The sequence below is a fragment of the Lissotriton helveticus genome, chromosome 10 (assembly GCF_964261635.1).
Source record: "Lissotriton helveticus chromosome 10, aLisHel1.1, whole genome shotgun sequence".
NCBI classification, from domain to species: domain Eukaryota; kingdom Metazoa; phylum Chordata; class Amphibia; order Caudata; family Salamandridae; genus Lissotriton; species Lissotriton helveticus.
Window position 1 is genome coordinate 547,825,356 of NC_136071.1, and position 14,798 is coordinate 547,840,153.

At 47.3% G+C, this 14,798-nt stretch overlaps 1 protein-coding gene across 2 annotated transcripts in view; it reads left to right on the forward strand.

The window, feature by feature from the left end:
* PARN (poly(A)-specific ribonuclease) overlaps positions 1-14,798 on the forward strand; it is a 637,089-nt gene that overhangs the window by 141,241 nt on the left and 481,050 nt on the right. For both annotated transcript variants that reach the window (XM_078663093.1, XM_078663092.1), the window contains exons 8-9: positions 7,245-7,310; positions 11,048-11,086. In XM_078663093.1, the coding sequence (XP_078519219.1) occupies positions 7,245-7,310; positions 11,048-11,086 (105 nt within the window). The remainder of the gene's footprint in view (positions 1-7,244; positions 7,311-11,047; positions 11,087-14,798) is intronic.

A 14,798-nucleotide genomic window follows, 5' to 3' on the forward strand; every position in this document is an offset into this window, starting at 1 on the left:
GTCTGTGTCCTAGGGAGAGCATGGTGTGAGAGAGACAGCAGTGTGTGTCTGTCCTAGGGAGAGCATGGTGTGAGAGACAGCAGTGTGTGTCCTAGGGAGAGCATGGTGTGAGAGACAGCAGTATGTGTGCCCTAGGGAGAGCATGGTGTGTGAGAGGACGAGAGAGACTGCAGTGTGTGTGTCCTAGGGAGAGCATGGTGTGAGAGACAGCAGTGTGTGTCTGTGTCCTAGGGAGAGCATGGTGTGAGAGACAGCAGTGTGTGTCTGTGTCCTAGGGAGAGCATGGTGTGAGAGAGAGACGAGAGAGACAGCAGTGTGTGTGTCCTAGGGAGAGCATGGTGTGAGAGACAGCAGTGTGTGTCCTAGTTAGAGCATGGTGTGAGACAGCAGTGTGTGTGTCCTAGGGAGAGCATGGTGTGAGAGAGACAGCAGTGCGTGTGTCCTAGGGAGAGCATGGTGTGTGAGGGGACGAGAGAGACAGCAGTGTGTGTCCTAGAGAGAGCATGCTCTGTGAGAGACAGCCGTGTGAGAGAGACAGCTGTCAGAGAGACAGCAGTGTGTGTGTCCTAGGGAGAGCATGGTGTGAGAGACAGCAGTGTGTGTCTGTGTCCTAGGGAGAGCATGGTGTGAGAGACAGCAGTGTGTGTCTGTGTCCTAGGGAGAGCATGGTGTGAGAGAGACAGCAGTGTGTGTCTGTCCTAGGGAGAGCATGGTGTGAGAGACAGCAGTGTGTGTCCTAGGGAGAGCATGGTGTGAGAGACAGCAGTATGTGTGCCCTAGGGAGAGCATGGTGTGTGAGAGGACGAGAGAGACTGCAGTGTGTGTGTCCTAGGGAGAGCATGGTGTGAGAGAGACAGCAGTGCGTGTGTCCTAGGTAGAGCATGGTGTGAGAGACAGCAGTGTGTGTCCTAGGGAGAGCATGGTGTGAGACAGCAGTATGTGTGCCCTAGGGAGAGCATGGTGTGTGAGAGGACGAGAGAGACAGCAGTATGTGTGCCCTAGGGAGAGCATGGTGTGAGAGACAGCAGTGCGTGTCCTAGGTAGAGCATGGTGTGAGAGACAGCAGTGTGTGTGTCCTAGGGAGAGCATGGTGTGAGAGACAGCAGTGTGTGTCTGTGTCCTAGGGAGAGCATGGTGTGAGAGACAGCAGTGTGTGTCTGTGTCCTAGGGAGAGCATGGTGTGAGACAGCAGTATGTGTGCCCTAGGGAGAACATGGTGTGTGAGAGAGACGAGAGAGACAGCAGTGTGTGTGTCCTAGGGAGAGCATGGTGTGTGAGAGGACGAGAGAGACAGCAGTGTGTGTGTGTCCTAGGGAGTGCATGGTGTGAGACAGCCGTGTGAGAGAGACAGCAGTGTGTGTGTCCTAGGGAGAGCATGCTCTGTGAGAGGCAGCAGTGTGTGAGACAGCAGTGTGTCCTAGTGTGAGCATGGTGTGAGAGAGACAGTAGTGTGTGTAAGAGACAGCAGTGCCAATAGCTTAAACTCTCGCTAATGCTATTGGCATTGTAAATGACAATGCGTTTTATTTGTTTTTAAAAGCAAAAAGAAAAGGCATTGTCATTTACAATGCCAATAGCTAAACATTTCGCAATTGCTGGACATATTGCATTGCAAATGCTTGTGTTTTTACGGTCACTTATTAGCTGAAACAACGTCCCTCGCTTTACCTTCCTGTGGTTCCCCCTTACCCTCCCACAACACTGCTCGCAGGCCCCTTGCTTTACTTTAATCTCCCTGTGCATCCCCTCCCACCTCACCATCCCTCCGAGGCCAAGTGTCCAGTGTTCACATGGTGTTTGTTATGAAGGGCCTGGGCCTCTGCACTTTCCCTGAATATCTTCTATACTGCCCGTGACTTACTCTGAGCTCCCCTTCACCTCCATCTGGGAGACGCAATTACTGCTTTTGCAATAACCTAATGGAAGGTACTTTCTAATTATAATAGGCAACATCTGTTTGATTTTAAAGAAAAATAATTAAAAATCGTATCATTTACTGTGCTCACACCGGGTCAGCTGTTTAAAAGGATGGCTAAATTGGGTTTTGTGACTGGGTGTTTTATATAAAAATCTACGCTTGTCAGTTTTTTTGGTCACAAGTTTAAAATATCTGCAGTATCACATGAAAATGATAGAATATTTCACAAGTGTACGTTGTTTGTTGCGTAACATCTGACTGCATTCATTGACATTTAACTTGCATTTGCAGACAGTTGTCCTCATATATGCCAACAGTAATTTTGATAATTTTCGACAAGGTGTGTGGATTTTGTATAATTTTGATGTTTCAGGATGTGTATCTGGTGTGTTTGTATTAGCATGTGCATTCGGTGTGTCCCGGTCTCCACCCTGTGTGCAACCAGCATGTCTTTGTATTGGGCGCCTATATGTTTTTTTTTAATGGCGATTATAGCAGACGAGTCCAGTGAGCACGTCCGGAAATTTCAAATTAGGCCACGTCCACCTGCAGAGTGAACAAGCATTTGCAATGCAATAGGTCCCGCAGTTGTGAGAGTTTGAACTATTGGCATTGTAAATGGCAATGCCTTTTATTTATGTGTTGGTTTTTAAAACATAAATGAAAGGCATTGTCATTTACAATGCCAATAGCTTAAACTCTCGTAAAAGCGAGACCTATTGCATTGCAAATGCTTGTTTCTTGAAGTTTTAATTTTCCTCACAGTACAAACATCTGTGCCCAGTTGCCCACAGCACTCAAGCTAGGCTGCAAGAATGAATATCAATTATTTGCATTTTTATATTTTGATATGATCATATAAATCTGAAATACATATTACAACCAAAGAATACATGATGTTTATATCAATACACATTCACTTATTGGGCTATACTTTAGGCCCTATTAATCATTCAAAGGTTTACGGTACAGAACAGACCCCCGGTTCACTGTATTACATCTGTAATGTTTATAGTGTAAGGGAGCACGTCCATAGTACTTGTCTGCTCATCAACTTTAGGGGCCAAGTCTGCAGGTGTAGGGGTCATCAGCTCACTCACTAATTCCACCCATATTATGCAATCATCCTCTACTTTCTCATCTGTATGCTCCTCTCATACAAGCGTCCAAATCTTTGAAAGAAAATTATGCCCACCTAAGCTCACTTTGAGCCGGCACAATGGATGAGCCGAAGAGTGACCTTCTCCACCCAAGAAGCCCTGAATGGAAGGTGCCTAGAAAGCATACCCAAAGAGCCCTGAAAGATGAGCAAATTTTGGGGGGCAATAGGGCGGCAATTGCCCATTTCCATAATTGACACACAGGACACCAATGAAGATGTGGACCCAGCCCTTGGCTGACCTAGTGATGGTGGTATCTTTTGCGTGCGGGGCCAGGTGTGTTGCAGTTTTGTGCAGTTATACTTTACACTACTAGTGGTCTTCTTACAGGGGGACCCTCTGCTTGTTGAACAGTAGCATTGTCCTCCTGTACCTCTGCCTTACTTCATTCTGCACCACCACAACTATGTTCTGTTCTCGAACATATCACACCATAACGCACAGGTCAGATTTGGCAGGTTTCTACGAAACCAACATTGTTTTACGGTACTGAGTGGGCAGACAAACCTGTTATCATAGGGGAGACTTTAATCTGTCATGGATGGGGACCTGGCCAGAACCCAATGTGCACAGGGAGGTATGGTAGCCCTGTCTCGCCCCGGGAAACTCTACCTGTGAGAATTAGGGTTGGTTGAGGGGTGGTGAAATAGATGCATGCATACTAGCGATTATTCCAACTATATGTCAGGCCATAAAAGCTATGTGACTTGACCTTAATACTACTGGAAAAGAGGCTGCTTTTTGGATGGTTTCTGGAGTGCAGGATGTTCCAGGGTATGCTAACCATCTCGGCTAATGGACCGCTTTGCTGTGTTCTAGGCTTGTCCCAGCCATTAGACAAGAGTGATGCAACTTGGTGCCTTATTGAAATCTCTTTGGTAGACCCGATAGTCATTGATTACATATACTCACTACCCTGTTCTTGCTGAGGTCTTTCACAGAATAATCTAAGGTAGAAGAGTAACACCTACAACAATAGAGTTCCAGATAACCATGATCCTAAAGCTGGGCAAATCCCTTGAGCATTGTGCCCATTACAGGCCGCTCTCACTCCTCAACAAGGGCGCAAAAATACTCCCCAAAATCACGAAGAATTGTATCTACCCAACCAACAGGCATGTCATCAACCCTGACCGATCTGGCTTTATCGCCAGAAGGCAGGCCAGTGAAAATACCAAGTAGGCCCTATACCTCGGTGACCAAGGTAACGAGGGTAGCAGGAATGCGGTCCCTGACCTCTGTGTACACCAAGAAATTGTTTGACATAGTAGGTTGGGGTTCATAGAAGACACTCTGAGCAGACAATTTGGAAGAGGAATTTCAGGGGTGGATGATGGCAAGTTACAAAGCCCCACGAGCATGTGTGGGAGTCAATGGGATGAAATCATGGTGGTCCCCATAGAGCGGGAGAATATTCAAGACTGTCTCCTATTCGCATATCCTTTTTTGCCACCTTTCAATACCTTGGCCTAGAGGACCCACCACAACTCGTTAATCCAAGGTGTGTGCTTTGAAAGTGAGAAGTTTAAATTGGCAATGTTCATGTATGACTAGTTTACCTAAACGATCTGATAGTCACTCCCACTGCTTATGCGAGAGCTAGAAGAATATAGGAAAGTATTGGTCTTTAAGGTCAACTTGTCGGAGTCTGCAGGTCTTAATGTCTTCACCCCAGCTCTCTAACAGCTGATGCCTCTGCAGTGGTTCGCTACAACGATCCAATACTTAGGACATGACTTTTGGAGAACCATAATTGTCAGGAAGGAGCCCGGTCTGTGTAACCCATCAAGATTTTGTGCAAACTGAACTCCATAGCTGGGAGACTGAGACCCTCTCCTGGCGTAGGTGGTTAGCAGACCCTCTGCTGAAAAATTCTTTCTCTTCCAAACTCTCTCTTTACATTCCAAAGTACTATATGAATGAGCTCCAGCTTAAGTGCATGTTCTTTCTATGGCAGAATAAAAAAGGTTGGCATAGCTTTCGACAATGTATGTTGGGTGTCGCACAGGGAGCTATAGGAATGCCCAATCTCCTGAACTGTTGTGACCCACCTCTGCTTTGTCCTCAGCTGGATACAGACCAAAGCTGCCTCATAACTGATCGGACTCTTAGTAGGGGATAACTACGAGATCCCATGGACTCCTTAATCCGACAGAAAAGCAGCCTTTTATTTCTCCCCAATCACTGCCTTGAACTAGCGAGCATTGGTGTAGAATAGAACTACAGAAAGGGTTAGCCATCTTCCCCCTTCTTTCATTCTGCTTTGGGAAAATATTTTTCCAGGGGATGAGTTGGGAAAGTATTCCACTATTGGTGGGAAAGCATGTGCGGAACAGTGGAAGATGTGTGAGGGAGGATACATTAAACCATTCAAGCTACTTAAGGAAGGATACAGCCTTTGGCAAGCTTTAGATGGTTTCATGTGAGGCATTGAGTTTTACAACTACATATAAAGCGGTTGTTCGAGCCCTTACCCCATGTGGGGCATACCTCCTATATCATGACTGAGAAAAGGGAAGTGTTTCTTTGGTAAATAGACTACTGAATCAATTACTGCTAGGGGAAAGGCAACCTTTGTAGGATGCATGGGAGCGAGAGCTTGGCATAACAATAGGAGATAACGGGTGGGGCCACATAATCACTGGAGGGCACCATGGCTAGCCATGTTGGCGGTTAAGAAACCTGCTTGAAAATACTGCACTTTGACTATATATCCATTGGATTAAAGGCCATAGGCTGTGCCCAAGAGGCCCAGTGTTCACTTCTATTTGGAAAATAGGGCTTGCGTACCCATGTTCTATGTTAATGTTCTAAATGATGGCCCTTTTGGCAATGCATTCATAAAACGATTGAAGAAGTCACAGGATCCTAATTCGCACAATTCCAGAGGTCCTCTTCCTGACAGCCAAACAATGTGTCCTAGCTATGTGACACAGTAGGGTTCCTGGGAGAGATTGTCTGGGTGTGTGGAGTCTGATGGATCCAAGCAATAGAGAACATTTGAAAAATGCAGTGTGGAAGGAACATGAGTTTAGGAAACAACTGGGGTGCTACGGCAGTGCTTCGCCAGGAGCTTTCGAGAATTGGAGTGCCATGAAGTCTAATAGCTTTTGGAATTATAGAAGAATGCCAACTGCACTCATACTTTGCGACTAACAAAGACATTTAATGGATCTGTAATGAAATTAATGGCTGGCTGTTTAATATTGAACCTTTGATTTATATGCTTTAACCCAGCTAAATCAAATACTCAGGTGGGTGGAGTTGGAGGGGGAAAAGGGGTTTGGAAAGTGCTTGGAATTCGGGGGGGGGAAGACGTTTGAGGAGTTACCACTGTTGTGATTTTAACTTTGATAAAATGCAATAAAACCTTACTTGAAGAAATTAATCTTTATTTCTCTCGGCATAGCCGGAACAGGTGTACAAACCAGTTAAAATAGAAAATGTAAAACTACTTCACTTCTGTAAAGCAGCCAATTAGTTTATGCATTTATAGTTCTGTTAGAGCAAGCAGGGTAGTGTCCTTTGCAAACAAGACGATTGATGCCTTGGTACTATATCATTTATTATATTATGTTTAAGCGTGCTAAACCCACTCCTACATCATTTTGGAACAGACCAATGAGTAGTTAGTGCCAAGACACATCCCTGTTGCATGCCTAACAAGATCGAAAAGCTCATGGTACACTCCCAGCTAACCCATACCGCACTCTAGCAGTTGTCTATATGGAGGGTCTGACTAATAGTGGTCATGGATTTTTCGAGACCTTAGAGAATTGGGAAGACAGCAATTTATTCCCATTGACCAGATCAAACACAGATCTTAAATCCACAAATTAAAATATAAGGACCCCTATTTCACTGGCTATACTTTTCACAGAATGTCTGAGCCGTTTTGCCTGGTCGACTGTACCAGTGCGCTATTTCTGATGCCTGCTTGGCTGTCAGTAAGAAAAGCTTCTGTAGCCCCTCAGTCCTGTAGGCAGTTTAGGAAGACGTTTTCAAGTGTCTTGCTCGTGCCTGTCTTTACAGCGCGAGCATACATTCAAGAATCATGATCCCGTTTTATGTAAGTAAATGCAAAGCTTCTCATGCTCAACAATTCATGTCTCTGGTTAAGTGTGAGCATAATTTGTGACTAACTTGAATATTGGTTTTATCTTCAGTGAGAAGGTAGAAGATTTGTTAAAAAATGAAGAGAAAAAGACCCTGGATTTGGAACCATGCACAGGGTATGTTTAATACAGTCTATACAGGCCAACAATGCTGCTGTTTTTTCTGCAACCTCTTCTGCATGTATTTTGGATGTTGGCATTGTTTCACAGTGTAATTAAATATTTGTTTGGGTAAAAGATTAAGCATTTAACTTCTTATTTCTTGTTATAATAAATAATAGCACTCACCAAATCTTCAGTCCGGTGAAGAAGTACTTTCAAAATAGACAATTGGAAGGAAAACTAAATACAATGGGAAAACTGTTGTATAAGGCAAAGGAAAACCTGGCCAGACAGAGCAATGTGTTCGATATATTTAATTATATGGTCTGCCAGTAAGATCATGCTGTGAAATGTATTTCTAAATGGTGTTCCCCCTGGCGGCTGACCATTGTTGTACTACTAAACGGGACCAAGGTGTCAGACATGCAGTGGCTCACTGTACAGTTCAGGTTTTCAATTTGTCTAGATTTTTATTCTGTGGTTAGAGCTTGACATGAATCAGGATTCTTATAGACCAAATACACAACCACAGAAGCTCCAAGGGGCCACATTCATAGAGTTGATTACCAATGCAGATACTCAAAGCGAAAAAGTGCACACTAGGACAATAACATGGTCATCCTTGTTCAGAACTCTCATCTCTGTCCATTTTGGATCTGCTTGTCAAGGAAACATGAGAACATAGGAGTAACTGATGCACAAGAATGTATTAAAAGGTTTAATGCTGCACAGGACCATAACCTAGGATGCAAAATATCAGGACAACTAAGCAGAGTTCCTTAGAAGGAGAAAGCTTATGCTGTACCATAGTTCTGGTGCTCCTAGAACACAGGCCTTCACATAACCAGTATTTATAGTGGTAAAGTCTGCCAAATAAGTGGAGTTACTCAACTTAAAGGAATGTAAGGGAAGCACAATGTTTGTATGTAAATTTATTACTGCAGTCACAATATCTCAAATGCTTATCCGGAATTGTCTGACAGGCAATGGGAAATGTCTGAATTTATATAGCACTAACTAGACCTTTACTAGCCAACTTTATTTATATCAATGTGGTCATTTTAGGTTCTTTGACTGACCGATGGACCCCCATGCCAGACATACAAAGTCACTAGTCTGTTTATTGTTATATTACATTAAATGGAACTGTCACGAAAAAAGAGATCTACTGGATTTCCCAAAAATAGAGCCTAGTGGGTGTGAACAGTTGACTATTGCAGTGTGGCAACAAAGAATACTGCCACTGCATTCTAGAAATGTGCATGCCTCCCTTCATACTCGAATATGCAATCATACAAAAGAATAACACCGGCCTCAAGAACTGCAGTCCTAATTCTGGCTGAATGGTTCCATGTACTAGGCCTTGGAATAGCAAATCGGAAGAAGAGAAAACAGCACGAGGTGAAGTACAAATAGGACTAGTGCTGAGAAGTAAATTCAACTTTCAATTCCAAAACCACACTATCTTTGTGCTTTTACTTTTCAAACTTAATCTAATGAAAAATGTATGCTCAAATAAACTGAGAAGCTACAAGAGATTTAGCTTATTTCTCATCCCTAACTTTGTTCTCACTGGCTGCAGCGTTTCACGCACATCAGCCTGCTAGGCACCAGCTAGTGGGTCTGATTCGAAGACTTGCGTGTACAAAAACTCCAGTTTGCAGTAGTAAACTGCATAACTTGGATCAGAAGCTCTGAGTGTGTAGAATTTTGTTCTTGTGAATTTGGAGGCTGTACCAATGTGGTGAAATGTTTACCTTGATAAATGCGTGAGAATATGATGGTCTGATGGGGTGAGTAGAAAAGGGATATAGCCATAAAAAAATCAATACAACCAAAACAACTCACGTGTTTGGGGGTAGTCGCGTCCAATATTTTTGCAGCGTTTTCCAGACCCTAGACTCCGAGACAAAACTGCTGTTGTAACAAGCACGTTTTGAGAACCTTTCCTATGTGGCAAGGCTGGGAACACCCTTGTATTTTCTTGTGGTATTGGATAAGTGGGGTTTCAGCTTGCACATTTCCCCTTTGGAGGAAAGAAATTGTTTGGTCATTTATGTATGCAAAAGTTTCCACCAGACTGCATAAGTAATTCTTGAAAATCTGTCATGTCCTATCTTGCCCAATGTACTCCTGAGATTCTTTATCTAGTTTGAAATCTTCTTTGAATGCGAGAGCAACCGTACAGAAGCTGGTTTCTGACTTCTCAGTTGGTGTTTAATTCAGCCCTTTGGCCTTAGCTAATTTCTTAATAGAACGACTAGTGATCGAGCCACTGTGCACAGGGTTAGAGAGGTAGAGCAGTAGGAGGAGTATGGGTGGAGCAGGGCACGTACCAGGAGTTCAAATCTACTTTCAGGGGCCTACATAACCTTTACAATTGCATTTAAAAACAAAAAATGTAATTATATCCCAGTAGCAAATTAAGAGTTTGACTAACTTAAAACTAACTGTTACCTTTTGCTACTATACTTAGTAATAAATGTGTATTTTGGACACCAACCTGCACATTAGCCTTACTCATTGGCGAGATCTCAGACTTAAAAGCATACCATACAATGGTGCTGTGCAAAGATCTGGTGATTATCTTTACACAGTGCCAAAAACAGTATAATAGGTTGATTCTCTGTCAAAGGAACCCAGCGCAGAAGTAGTAAATGTAAGGTGTTCACCCCAGATGCATCTTAGGAAACCAATTAAATTAAACAAGTATTGGCAATGCCAATAGGTCTGGCTTATGAATGCACTGTCAAGCCAGACCTATAAATGCTTGTGTGTTAATTGCCCTCCTGCCATCGGTTCTTCTGACTGGGAGAAACACCTCAATTATCTAGTTGTTTAAGAGACTTGAAAAACATTGCAATGGCATGTGTGCCCCTAAAAGTTCAAGCTCATGCAGCTTGATAAATAAACAAAATGATCACAGCAGTGCGAAGGGCAAGCACTTTTTTGTGGAAAAACATAAATTATGCTCAATCAATCCAGATGCTCCTGAATCCCAACATGTAGATGGAACCATAGCCCCTCTCATGAAGACACTCACATAAGTGTCTGGCGACAGCTGTGCTGTCAAGCCAGACCATAAAAAGGAACCAATTTTGGGAAACAATTTGATTTCCCATCGTTTATCTAAGCCTGGATAGGGAAGATTCTTTTCTTCTGCTTGACTGAAGTGAAAGCTGGCTTTGTGTCCGTTTATTTGAATGACCAAAGGTAAACTGAATTTGAATGTCTTATAAACTTGCACTGCATTAGTTAACAGCTATTAAGTATTAGCCATTGAATGAAGATGACGTCCGCAACAAATTAGGTTCATTTAATTGTCTGACTGGTCAAGGCTAGAGAAAAAACAACTAGAGAAAAGATAGTTAGTAAACAAACATGTTTATCTTTAACCACTTGCAAAACATTCATAAGATGGAATCAATGTTGCGATGAGGAATACTTTGAGCCGTTGATGTATTTTGTAAATATGAAGATTGTGATTGAAATAATCTTTTCAAGGCTTTTTCGTTTAATTGTGTAGCATTTGTTTCTTAAATACATAAGGATTAGGGAATTCTCATTATACTCTTGTACACCAATTCTCGAGATAGTCAACCATTGATATAGTGAATGACTTGTTACAATTACCTATCAATCTTTTCATTTACAGGGTGCCTATTGTAATGCATTCCTCAGTGTAGAATATTCTGTATTTATACTTGTATACCAAATAACTTACCTTCCTCAATTTTTTTTTCTTTTTAAAGATACCAAAGGAAGCTTATCTATCAGACAATGAACTGGAAGTAAGTAGAAAATGATGTGTTTGTTAATATGTGATGAATAATTCTGCATATCTGAAAGAAACAGGTTAGTATTAGATTCCTTACCTTAGAATACCCCCAGGCGTCAGACTGGATCCGGAAACTTTTGCATAGCAGTACCCTTGCGCATCGGTAGGCGTCTTCTGCGGCTCTGTGTCCGTCGTCGGCGCTAGGATGACGTCGCCGAAGTACTTAGACGCCACCCTCGCGCGCTGACGTCCGTTCCTATTTTTTTAGCGCCAGCAAGCGCCGATCCGGGAACAGTGGTACCCTTTAGTCATTTTTTGACTAAACGTTTTGATCTTTTTGGTCATATTTTTCGAACTCGAACAACTCAGACGGTGCCGGTAGGGATTCCCGGGTTTAAACCCTGCGTCAACTGCAACCGACTGATGTCTGTTATCGACCCACATCGCCGGTGTCTTCATTGCCTGGGGCCTGACCACGATGACAAATCGTTCCCTGACTGCTGGGACTTGACGTCGAAGGCTAGGCGGGAGTGGTCCCGCAAGCGCCTCGAGCTCCGGCAGTCGGCCCCGCGCCATTCGAGGTCCCGGTCCGGAAGGAGGTCGAGCGACTGGTCGCGGGGCCGGAGTCATCACGGCTCGGAGGATCGACACCACTCCTCGAGCTCCAAGTCCTCAGGTAAGAGGCACAAGAAGTCGAAGAAGCGACATCGCTCTTCCGACTCTCCCCGACGCGGCCGGGGGGTTCGGGTGACACCGCCCACGCGGCTCCTTCGGAGCCGCAGGCGTCGCAGCCTGCTCCATACCCGCCGGTCCCTGGTCAGAACACGACTCCGGAGGAGATTGACGCCTTCCTCTCGGCCATGAGGTTGCTCACTCTTCAGTCGGGTTCCGCGATGCCTTCGGGCCCCCCGGCCCCGACTGGGAGCCCAAGCGGGCCGGGTGCTTCGGCCACGGCGCCGTCAGGTGCTTCGGCCCCGGCGCCGCCGGCGACTTCGGTCCCGACGCCGCAGGACTCTGCCGGGCCCAGATCCGGGTCGTAGCCGGTCGACCATACGACCTCGCTGGCGCCGGCTCCTAGGGTGTCGCCCCCGGTGCCGACCTCGGTCGACGCTGTCCCCAGTCCCCCCTCGGTCTGGTTCCGACGTCGGAACGGCGTCGCTCGATGCCGCTTTCGACACCGATGGGAGATTTTTACTTCTATGATCCGGCATCATCTTTTGACCCTGAGTACCAGGAGATGGGTGGCGAGGCAGATTGGGAGGGGTCTGAGGACCCTCTGGCATGTGAGTGCCAACCTTAACAGGACTCTACAGGTGAGCTAGGGGACGCCAGTGGTCTGGACACCTCGTCAGACACTGGCTTTGTCTCCCCTCCTACCGTGGCTATGGAGGAGGGGACAGCCTATAGTGTGGTGTTGACGCGGGCGGCCAAGGCCCTATCCCTTGAGCTCCCTGTCGCGGCCATGAGGACTAACCTACTCACTGAGATCCTTAAACCGCAAGCAAGCTTTCGGAGCCTCTGTTGCCGTTTAATGAGTCCTTGTCTGACGTTCTTCTGGGCACCTGGTCCAGGCCCGCTACAGGTCTTCCTGTAGATAGGAACGTGGCCAGACGCCACCGCCCGGCTCCGGGCGACCCCTGCTTCCTGTCCACCCCTGCTTCCTGTCCACCCACCCCACCCCCGAGAGCCTGGTCATACAGGCCTCGAACTCCCAGACCGCATTCCCGACAGCTCCCCCCGATCGAGAATCCATGAGGTACGAACAATATGGCAAAAAGATGTTCTCCTCCCCGAGTTTGGGGTTGCGGTCAGTTAACACCGCGTGCCTCTTGGGCCGTTCTACCCACTCTCTGTGCGACACGGTCGCGTACGGGCTGCCACAATGTCTGGAGGAGGCCCGGACTAAACTCGCCCAAGCTCTTCCGGAGGGTCGAGATGCGGCACAGTACTCCATCAGATGTGGACTGGATACCATGGACTCGCTAGGTAGAGCGATGGCAATGACGGTGGCGATTCGCCCCCACGCCTGGCTGAGGTCCGCCAACTTTTCAGCTGATGTCCAAAACACCCTTATGGCCGTCGCCTCTTTGGCGACAAGGCAGACGGTGCGCTTGAGCGCTTTAAGGACTCCAGGGCTACGGCCAAGTCCTTGGGCCTGTCGGCCCCGCGCCAGCAATCTGCTGCTTTCGTGGCCAAGGAAGGGGCGCCCCCACACGTCCTGCCAGCCAAGGGCCGCAGACTAACATCCAGCGCGGTGGCGGACGTGGTAACTGCCGTGGCGGTGCCCGGGGACACGGCGCGGCCAGTCCACATCCACCCCCGCAGCATCCGCCTCAAAGCCCTCCTAGTCTGAGCTTTCAGGCCCACAAGACGCCAGTGGGGGGCAGGGTTCGCCATCACCTCCTCCACTGGTGCGAGATCACATCGGACAGGTGGGTGCTGCAAATCGTCCGAAGGGGCTACTCCCTCCCCTTTGAGGCGACCCCTCCAGCCATGCCACCGCAGTACCACCGCGTGTCGGGGGATCACTTGAATCTTCTGCGAGAGGAAGTTTCGGCCCTCTTGGCCAAGGGGGTCATAGAGCGCGTTCCTGGGCCAGAAGTAGGGTGTGGTTGTTACTCCCACTACTTTCTGGTTCCCAAGAAGGGCAAAGGGGGCCTACGCCCTATCTTGGACCTGCGGAACGTCAACGGCTTCACCTGGAAGGAGAGGTTCAAGATGCTGACACTGGCTCAGGTCTTAGCTTCCCTGGACCCGGTAGACTAGATGGTAGCGTTGGTCTTGCAGGATGCTTATTTCCACATCCCCATCCTGCCGACCCACCGGCGCCACCAGCGGTTCACGGTAGGCCACAAGCACTTTCAGTTTACCATGCTCCCCTTCGCCTTACCAGCGCCCCACGGGTGTTCACGAAAGTGATGGCGGTGGTTGCAGCTCATCTGTGCAGGTTAGGGGTTTCAGTCTTCCCCTACCTAGACGACTGGTTGTTGAAGGCGGGCTCGCCCCAGACAGTCATCAGCCACCTCCAGACTACAGCTGACCTCCTGCGGTTCTCCATCAATGTGCCGAAGTCGCACCTGTGTCCCTCTCAGAAGCTCCTCTTCATCGGAGCGGTTCTGGATTGGGCGCAGTTTCAGGTTTATCCTCCTGAACAGCGGGTTCGGGATATTCAGGCTCTGATTCTGATCTTTCAGCCTTTATCTCGAGTCTCGGTCAGGTTGACACTGCGGCTTCTGGGGCTGATGGCCTCCTGCATCCTTCTGGTGCATCACGCCAGGTGGTGGATGCGGGCTCTACAGTGGGACCTCAAGTTTCTGTGGGCCCAGCAACAGGGCAACTTGTCCGACCAGGTCTTGATCTCGGAGGGCACTGCAAGACCGTTGCAGTCGTGGCTCACGGACCGCAATTTGGTCAGCGGCAGATCCCTTTCCCTACCCCAACTGGAGCACGTAGTTGTGACGGACCTGTGCCTCCAGGGCTGGGGAGGCCACATGGGAGAGACGGAGATCAGAGGCCTCTGGTCTCCGGCGGAGTCCCAGCTCCATATCAACCTTCTGGAGCTGCGGGCTATCCGACTTGCACTGAAGGCATTCCTCCCCTCTGTCCAGGGGAGTGTGGTGCAGGTGTTCACGGACAACATCACCGCCATGTGGTACTGCAGCAAACAGGGCGGGGTGGGGTCGTGGACCCAATGCCAGGAGGCTCTGCGCCTCTGGCAGTGGCTG